Genomic DNA, 9893 nt, shown 5'->3' with positions numbered 1-9893 from the left:
TTGAGAGCAGTGTTGTCATTCATTGTATCATGACAACTGTAATTGATTACTGTATTACTACATATTAATTATCAACTTAATGATACATGGTTTCTTAATTAATTTATGTTATTTTTAAATTTTATTTATCTAAATTATATATATATTTTTAACCCCTTTTTCAATTACGATCTTGTCTCATCGCTGCAACTCCCCAACGGGCTCTGGAGATGCGAAGGTCGAGTCATGCGTCCTTCGAAACATGACCCGCCAAACCGTGCTCCTTAAAACCCGCTCGCCAGCTGCACCAATGCGTCAGAGGAAACACTGTTCAACTGACGACCGAAGTCAGCCTGCAGGCGCCTGTCCAGACCAGGGATGCCTGAAGTACCCGTCTTCTAACCCAGTCATCACCAATTCTGCAACTAGACAGGTTTCACAGGTCTCTAGGAAAATATACAACAGGACCCACAACAAGCAAGTGACCAAGGGATTGTTAACGAACAGGCCACATTAACATGACAATCTTGACAGCCACCTGCTACCCATGCTCTGGAGAAGACGACCCACAAATATCAAGCTCACAGCACCCCTTCCTGAAGACTAGCAAGGCCGGTCTTATTAGTTATGTGATGAAGATCAAAACAGACCTTGGATCTGCCCAGTGTTATGATTATGTCAGAGACTCAGGGATACATTTCCCTCTAGTGGTCCTTAAAGGAGGTACAACTCAGCACAACCATCGATAAGAATGCGCTTCTTACAGTAGGTTCATTGCGGCCACTTCTCTCATTTAAATTAGCATCATCTATGGCTAACTACCTATATTGAAATAATCGTTTTTTAATAGTAAGCAATTATACGTTGAACAGATATTAAACAAAGAGTACCTACCACAAGTTATAAACTGAGTGAACTACCAAAAGTAATTACTACAGCTCTTTTCTACTTCACTGAGTAGAATGGTAGTTGCACTGTAGGTGTGGTCCTACATTCAAATCAGAGAGAGACCTGCATGTCATTGGCACTGCCAAGAGGGTGAGGAGAGAGAACAAAAAGCAAAGCCACAGAGAAAAGAGTGATAGTGTTTTAGAGGGAGAGAGATACATATTTGTGTGCAGTTCCCCTCAGGCTCGAGTAAGAAGAGCCCAGCTGTTAGAGAAGGAGTAAACAAGACAAATAACTGCAACATAAAACATAGAGGGTGGAAAAAGAGCATGCTAGCATGGGAGAAGACTGGGGAGTGGGAGGGACTGACATGGGCTTATCCAGAGCTCTCCTCCACCCATTGGCCCGAGAGTTGTGTCAGTCATATCACTTCCTCCTTGGCTGTGGCAAGTTCAGAAAGGAGGGAACAGGAGGGAGGGGGAGAGGGAGGTACTCTCACATAGCTCTCTCGGTCTTGCTTTTCTACAGAAAAAGAGTTAACTCGGCTGAAACTGAAACAGGACAAGACTTGTTAAAGAAAAGCCCCATCGGGCTGTGTCTCTCCTTCATTCTCTCAGTTTCCTGCTCAAGGAAGCCATTTTGTACAGGCTGGAGTCTAGGACAACAAACTTTTTTCTCTTTCTTTCTCCTTCCTCAGTGTTTCCTGTGAAAATTGAGACTTTCTCATCAGCAGAACAACTTCTTCACCAGAGAAGGAGGAGCGGTGGAAGAGGAAGGGTAGGAGGGGAGAAGTTTCTCTCAGTCTGTCTCTCACGCTTGTGTCTCTCACGCTTGCCTTGCCGGGATAATGAAAGAAGTGTGAGTGCAGATTACAAAAATCAAGAGGGAGAGGTAGAAAGAAAGAAAGGAAGAAGCAGTGCTTCCTGGATAGGGATCTCCCCTTGACTCCTCTGGGAGAAGGGGTGGTCACAGGACAAAGACTCCCTGTAGCGGTGTGTATTTGTTTGTGGATCAGCGTGTAGCGAGGGATGGCCAACGCCAGCCCCTGTATGTCGTCGGGACCCCTATCCCAGGTCTTCTTCCACACAGGGGGCCCCTCTCCCCCAGGCTCTGTGGTGATGCAGCAGGGGACCCCCATGGCCGTGCCTCCCACCCCTACTCACGGTGGTCTCCCCCCTGTGGACCTGGGGGCTGGGCTGGGCCCTGGGGGGGTTGCCAATTCCTACGTGCCCCCAACCCCAGCTGGGGTCTCCTTCATCATCCAGATTGGGCTGACAAGAGAGTCAGTGCTGCTGCCCCAGACCGCTGACCTTGCCTACGTCAAACAAGTCGCCTGCTCCATTGTCGACATCAAGGTGAGAGCACAAGCAGTGTGTGTGTGTGTGTGTGTGTGTGTGTGTGTGTGTGTGTGTGTGTGTGTGTGTGTGTGTGTGTGTGTGTGTGTGTGTGTGTGTGTGTGTGTGTAGCCTGGCCTCAGAGCCATACGAAACATACTTGACGTATTTCTGAGCATCTCCAAGATGTATGGTCTAGTTACTTTAGACAGAAACAAAAGTAGGGAGGTTGATCAGGGAGGATGGGTGAGCGTAATCTGCGACCATATAGCAATCCAAATGTTGCTTGTTTGAGTCGCGATGTGTCACATATTTAAGTACAGAATGATACGAATTGCTCTGAGACCATGTCGGTGTGTGTGAGATTTACCTACAGAATAATATATTTGCCCTGAATTGGTGTGTGTGTGTGTGAATGTGTGTGTGTGTTTATCTGTTTATTAATCGCTGATGAGCCCTAAGTGCTAGTGCTATCTTTATCCAGCTGTCTCTGACATCTCATAGCTAATGGTGATGAATTTTGGCAGTGAATGGCTCTCTCTCTCACACACACACAGACACACACACACACACACACACACACACACACACACACACACACACACACACACACACACACACACACACACACACACACACACACACACACACACACTGGGTACATCCAAGTGCCATGAAGTGACGTATAGATGTATATGATTTTGTCTCGAAGTGAGTTCATGTTCATGTAACGAACAGTTTATGACATACAGGCCAACAGACTATGAGCGAATAATGTTACAAAACCAGGACGCCTACAAGGCCACTCTAATTACTACACGTACCCCTGCTTGAGTCTCCCATGTCTGAAGGATACCTTCCATAATCTACATTCATAGTCCAATTTATGAAACGCATTTAAAACCGCTGATAATGTTTCATTTGATTTGGTTGTGCTCAGAGTGGCACCAATCTGTGTGCATCAAATGGAAAGTAAAAACAATTACTGAGTAATCCGCCATAGTGTTTTACCATACAGCCAGGTTTTACCTGGGCCATGCATATACAGTACAGGGAAGAAGGCGGCCATTTTGCAGCAGCCAGCAGGAGAGCATAATCCTCAAGTCAGTGTCTGGCATGAGAGGCGTTGGTTTTTCTCAGCCAATTACACTCTGAGATGGTTAGATTACCAGATTTCCAAAGCCAGTCGCTGGAGGCTGGCCAACAGCAGCTTGAACAATTTGCAACTGGTAACATTTCCAGGAAATGCTGCTTTCCCTAATCTGTTATTGTTTTGCGGAACAAAAGCATCCCCACGTCTGCCCTTCATATCCATGTGACAGTTTCAGAAGTCCCTGTGAACTGTAGATGTTATGCTAGGACTCTCCTTTTCTCCCTCCAGAATACCCTACTGTACTCTTCACGTTTTACAGTGAAATGCCTTTCTTGCGATCTCTGAACCCAATAATGCAGTCTTCAATATCAACGTAGTGCTACAAATAAATAGAACAAAAACACACGGAAAATTAAGAAATATGAAGAACACTAGAAGGTAAGAAGCTATATACAGGGTCAGTTCCAATAACATATTTACAAAGTGCAGGGATACCGAAGTGATGGAGGTAGATATGTATAGGGGTAAGGAGACTAGGCTTCAGGACGTATGATAAACAGAGTAGCAGCAGCGTAAAGGAAGATTGTACTGGAGTGTGTGTGCTTGTGTGTCGAGTCAGTATAAATGTGTGTGCATGTTATGTGTGTGTAGGAGTGTCAGTGTGCGTGAGTGTGTAGAGTCCTGTGTGTAGCAGTCTTATTGCTTGTGGATAGAAGCTGTTCAGGCGTCTGTTGGTGTCAGACTTGATGCACCGGTGCCGCTTGCCGCGCGGAAGCAGAGAGGACAGTCGATGGGTTGGGTGGCTGGAGTCTTTAACGATTTTCCGGGACTTTGTTTCACACCGCTTGATATAGAGGTCCTGGTTGGCAGGGAGCTCGGCCCCAGTGATGTACTGGGTTGTCCACACCACCCTCTGTCGCACCATACGATCGAGAGCGGTGCTATTGCCATACCAAGCAGGGATGCAGCCAGTCAAGATGCTCTCAATGGTGCAGCTGTAGAACTTTTTGAGGATTGGAGGGCCCATGCCAAATGTTTTCAACATCCTGAGGGGTAAGAGGCGCTGTCGCGCCTTCTTCACAACTATGCAAGTGTGTGGACCATTTTAAGTCTTTAGTGATTTGGACCAGAGGAACTTGAAGCTCTCAACCCGCTCCATTGTAGCCCCGTCCCGTAGTCCACGATCAGCTCCTTGGTCTTACTGACATTGAGGGAGAGGTTGTTGTCCTGGCGCCACACTGCCAGGTCACAGACTTCCTCCCTATACGCTGTATCATTGTTGTCGGTGATCAGGCCTACCACCGTCGTGTCGTCAGCAAACTTGATGATGGTGTCGGAGTCGTTCGTGGCCACACAGTCGTGGGTGAACAGGGAGCACAGGAGGCGACTAAGCGCACACCCCTGTGGGGCCCCTGTATTAAGAGTCAGTGTGGAGTAGGTGATGGTCGGCCCGTCAGGAAGTCCAGGATCCAGTTGCAGAGGGAGGTGTTCAGTCCCAGGATCTTAAGCTTGGTGACGAGCTTGGAGGGGACAACGGTGTTGAACGCTGAGCTGTGGTCAATGAACAGCGTTCTCACATTGGTATTCCTCTGATCCAGGTGGGCGAGGGCAGTGTGGAGTGCAATTGAGACTGCGTCGTCTATGGATCTGTTGGGGCGGTATGCAAATTGGAGTGGGTCACTTGCATGGCACTTGAAACGCCAGGGTTGTAGGTTCGATTCCTACGGAGGACCAGTACGGACAAATATGAAAATGGATGCACTCACTACTGTAAGTCACGGTGGACAAGAGCGTTTGCTCAATGACTAAAATGTCAATGTGAAAATGTCTAGTGTGTCTAGGATGATGGAGTTGATGTGTGCCGTAACCAGCCTTTCAGAGCACGTCGTGAATTCAGATTGAAGTGCTACAGGGCGGTAGTCATTGCGGCATGAAGCCTTAGAGTTCTTGGGGACAGGAATGATGGTGGTCATCTTAAAACATGTTGGGATTACAGACTGGGACGAGGAGAGGTCGAAAATGACCGTGAATATGCCTGCCAGCTGATCTGCGCCTGCTCCCTGGAATACCGTCCGTCCCCGCGGTCTTGTGAGTGTTGACCTGATTAGAGGCCTTACACCTGATTCCAGTTAGTTATGGCTGGAGTGCTGGAAGATAGATTGTTCGTGTGGGAAACTCCTTGCACAACCACTTCTTTGGCACGATAACAGTCGTCGGGTTATGTTCATAACTTGGGACCGTAATGACTTTCTGCGCTAGCGGTGAAACCACTGGTGCTGTTAGTCAACTCGGAGCAGATACCTCTACCAGGCACCGGGCAGACCAACAATAGAGGACCAGTCGAGAACAAAATAGGAATGGCCCACTCGTGCCATGTCATGTCATACCTGGATCCTGGCCTATTGAGATGTGCCTTTTGTTAAGTAAAGCTGGTGATACATTTGGTTCAAAGGATACTGGAGGGCCACTTTAATGAACACCAGCACCAGAAAACCAGTCAGTCAGTCCCCACTGCCTTTACACATGGATGGCATGACAGGGGCTTTGTATTTAGAGGGATTTCAGGTTTGGCAGTGTGTGTTTGTGCGTGCATGGCATGCATGTGTGAGGCCTGCTGTGTGTGTGTGTGTGTGTGTGTGTGTGTGTGTGTGTGTGTGTGTGTGTGTGTGTGTGTGTGTGTGTGTGTGTGTGTGTGTGTGTGTGTGTGTGTGTGTGTGTGTGTGTGTGTGTGTGTGTGTGTGTGTGCGTGCGTGCGTGCTTATCAGGAGTAGGGGTGTTTTGCCACGGTTCCATCATTCCCTTCGGCTCTCCTCTCCCGTCCGTCTCAATCAGAAATGTTGAGTCACCAGCCACGGCCAGGCCAGGCTGCTCTCTCTCTCTGTTTATTCAACAGCCAGCCAGCCTCGCTGTGTTCCACTGACACGTTTTTCCATTAACTTCAGAGCCTACAATATGTAGGAAGACACTCTCTTTCCCTGCCCCCAGCCCCTGCTCCTAGTGGCATAAGATCAAACAAGACCTTAACACTAGTGCTGTGTATGTCTGTTCAACCCTGAAACAGCAGAACACTTGACGGTTTATTCAGTGATTTGTGGACAGGCATCATTCCATTCCCTCCTCCTACTCTCATCTTCTCTCCTTCCTTCATTCTCCTCTTCTCAATGCTGTTGTTCTCTCTTCTCCTTCCGTCCTCCCTTCCTCTCCCCCATCCTCACCTCTCTCCCCTATCTGCTCCTCTCTTCCCCTGTCCTTCCTTCTCTTCTTCTCACATCTGTTCTTCTCTCCCTTCCTCCCCACTCCTCCTCTCCTCATCACTCTCCCTGCTAACGGTAGCCCATTGTCTGAGGGATAAAGAGGAGGAAATGAGGCCTGTTTCCTCTTTGGAGTCCACTCCGTCCGGGGGCGATCCACGTCCTCTTCCTCCTCATCCTTCCACCTCCATCCCCTCCCGTCGTCCTCCACGTATTCCCTCAGGGCGCCTCCCCCTCTCTCTGGGGTTGGTGGGAGACGAGGTAGGGTAGGGGGAATTTGGTGCTAACCGTTGGGCAGATCTCTCTCATTGTTTCCGGACAATTGAGGTCTATTGAGCCTCCACTCCCAGTGTGTTGCTGAGTTTCATACAGTAACTCTGACACATAGAGACCAGCCCCGCTTCGCGTTAGTCAGATGCTAATACGGACTTCCTGTAAAGCCACAGGATCAAACGTTAAGTCCCCATAAGACCATGGCTGGAAGGCAAACCTACGGGACAATCTACAGTAGATATGTGTGTCGGGGATGTTGCACTGCATGCTAGAGACGTTTTAATGTCGCAGACAAGCACCGGTTGACAAGTGGGAATTTGTGTCTCGTCGTAGAGCCATTCAGTACCATGTGGCTGAGAGCATCATATTGCTTGTCGTGTCTCTTTCATCAGCCAATCAAGTCTCACTCTGCCAAGGGGTGTGTCTATTCAAGCTGATCCTTACCTCTCAGACCAATAACCTGTTTACTAATTGGACTTGTAATGAACGGTGCGTGTGTGCGTGCGTGAGACTGCGGAGGACCGACCTGTCGAGGCTTGACTGTGTCATTTGAAGCGTTGTAGTGTCGCCATAGTTTCCTCACGTCAGGTGATTGTTGTAACAGGATTGTACTAACTGATGCCTGAACGTTGCACAGATCCTTGGCTCTGAGGTTGGTATGGTTTTTCTCTTAAGAAAACACTAGCAAACCCACCCTTCGTTGGTTTCCCGCAGACGGAGAGAAAATACTCTCACATGCTCTCACAACCAACGTTTGATTTCTACTGTAAGTCAACCTTGTTTGCTTGACATTTAGGTCTAAAAATTCAGCATGGCGTTGCCCCCGTGTGCAAAGCGAGGTGTATATTTAGTGTAGGTGTCTGTGATTCTCAGTCTAGCATACAACACGTGGCCACCCTCACTACTCCCTTATAGGCACTCTAGAGTGGCATCTGTAGTGAACGAGTCTCACGGAGTGATAGAGAGGAATGGAGAGACCAAGAGAGAAGAAGAAAGAGTTTAAAATGTTTTAAAAAATACACTTAAGGGGAAAAGCGAGAGAAAGACAGAGAGCGATAAAGACAGAGAGCAATTGAAATGTGGAACTGTACACAGGAAGCGATTTGGACAGGTGGGCCATATCCCCTCAAACACACACACACACACACACACACACACACACACACACACACACACACACACACACACACACACACACACACACACACACACACACACACACACACACACACACACACACACACACACACACACACACACACACACACAGCTGCAACTGAAAGTCCCTGGCCATTGTTTCCACCTCCGGTCTGGAATGGGCAGTTTCTTTATCTGCCTCCCTGGAGGAGCTGGGCCTGGGAATGTGATCATACACACACACTATCTCCTGTTTACCTCTGTCTCTCTTTTACACACACACACGCCCACGTGTGCGCACGCATGTAAGCACACATTGACACCCAGTGGTGGTACCCAATTGTCATACTTGAGTGAAAGTAGAGATACCCTTAATATAAAATGACTAAAGTTAAAGTGAAAGTACCCAGTAAAATACTACTTGAGTAAAAGTCTAAAAGTATTTGCTTTTAAATGTACTTCAAGTATCAAAAGTAAAAGTAGAAATAGTTTCAAATTCCTTATATTAAGCAAACCAGACTGCACAACTTTCATGTTTTTTATTATTACGGATAGCCAGGGTCACACTCCAAACCTCTGTCACGTATACTCCCTCTCCGGCCTCTAGGTCATCAGCCTGCTTATTATCCCGCACACCTGTCACCATCGTCTCGCACCTCATGACACTCACCTGGACTCCATCACCTCCTTGATCACCTTCCCTATATCTGTCACTCCCCTTGGTTCTTTCCTCAGGTGTTATTCACTCTGTTTCATGTCGGTGCGTTGTTTGTGTTTCTTGTTTTGCATTATGTTTTCATTTATTTATTCAATTATTCACTCCCTGAACTTGCTTCCTGACTCCCAGCGCACACGTTACAACCTCAGACATAATTTACAAACGAACCATTTGTGTTTATTGAGTCCGCCAGATCAGAGGCAGTAGGGATGACCAGGGATGTTCTCTTGATAAGTGTGTGAATTTGACTATTTTCCTGTCCTGCTAAGCATTCAAAATGTAACGAGTACTTTTGGGTGCGAGGGAAAAAAACTCACGCTGGGGCGACCGTTAGAGATATTTGGAACTCACACGTGAAAACGTTAAAGTATTTTTACCGAAATACACCACTGCACACACCACACACAGGCAGGAGCATGCACGTACACACACACACACACACACACACACACACACACACACACACACACACACACACACACACACACACACACATGAAAGCAGTAAAGAATCCTTGCGCACGCACACACACTGCACCGCTAGTCCTGATCGTGACGATAAGGGTCCAGCCTGATGGACAACGTTGTATTGTGTGGCGGAAAACAATCCTCTAGCATTCAATGCTACTGTGTTATTGTAGCTACATGACGACTCGGCCTAATCCAGGTCTGTCTGTCTCAACCAATCCAGCCCTCTGAACGATTGATCTGCGTATATCACATGTTCATTTGATACATTTCGATCTTGTTCTAACCCATTTTGGTTGAGTGTGTGCGTGTGTATGCGTTTTGGGAGCCCTATATTGGTTACTAATACCTACACTGGTTATCAAATCAAATTTTATTTGTCACATGCGCCGAATACAACAGAATTACAGTGAAATGCTTACCTACAAGCCCTTAACCAACAATGCAGTTTTAAGAAAAATACCCAATAAAAGAAAAAATAAAGAAATAAAAGTAACAAATAATTAAAGAGCAGTAAAATAACAATATCGAGGCTATGTACAGGGGGTACCGGTACAGAGTCAATGTGCAGGGGCACCGGTTAGTTGAGGTAATATATTCAAGTAGGTAGAGTTATTTTAGTGACTTATGCATAGATAATAACAGAGAGTAGCAGCAGCGTAAAATAGTGAAGGGGGGGGGGGGGGGGGGGGGGGGCAATGCAAATAGTCTGAGTAGCCATTTCATTAGATGTTAAGTAGTCTTATGACTTGG

At 47.2% G+C, this 9893-nt stretch overlaps 1 protein-coding gene across 1 annotated transcript in view; it reads left to right on the top strand.

Annotated features, from left to right (window-relative positions):
* The first annotated feature begins 1408 nt into the window (after nucleotides 1-1408).
* The window catches only part of LOC120018394 (serine/threonine-protein kinase D2-like), a 52082-nt gene continuing 43597 nt past the window's right edge, over nucleotides 1409-9893 (top strand). Inside the window, exon 1 of the mRNA XM_038961570.1 lies at nucleotides 1409-2222. Coding sequence (XP_038817498.1) covers nucleotides 1896-2222 — 327 coding nt within the window. The 5' untranslated portion in view covers nucleotides 1409-1895. The remainder of the gene's footprint in view (nucleotides 2223-9893) is intronic.

The sequence above is a fragment of the Salvelinus namaycush genome, chromosome 23, assembly GCF_016432855.1.
Source record: "Salvelinus namaycush isolate Seneca chromosome 23, SaNama_1.0, whole genome shotgun sequence".
NCBI lineage: Eukaryota > Metazoa > Chordata > Actinopteri > Salmoniformes > Salmonidae > Salvelinus > Salvelinus namaycush.
This window is presented reverse-complemented; position numbering and strand designations above follow the sequence as displayed.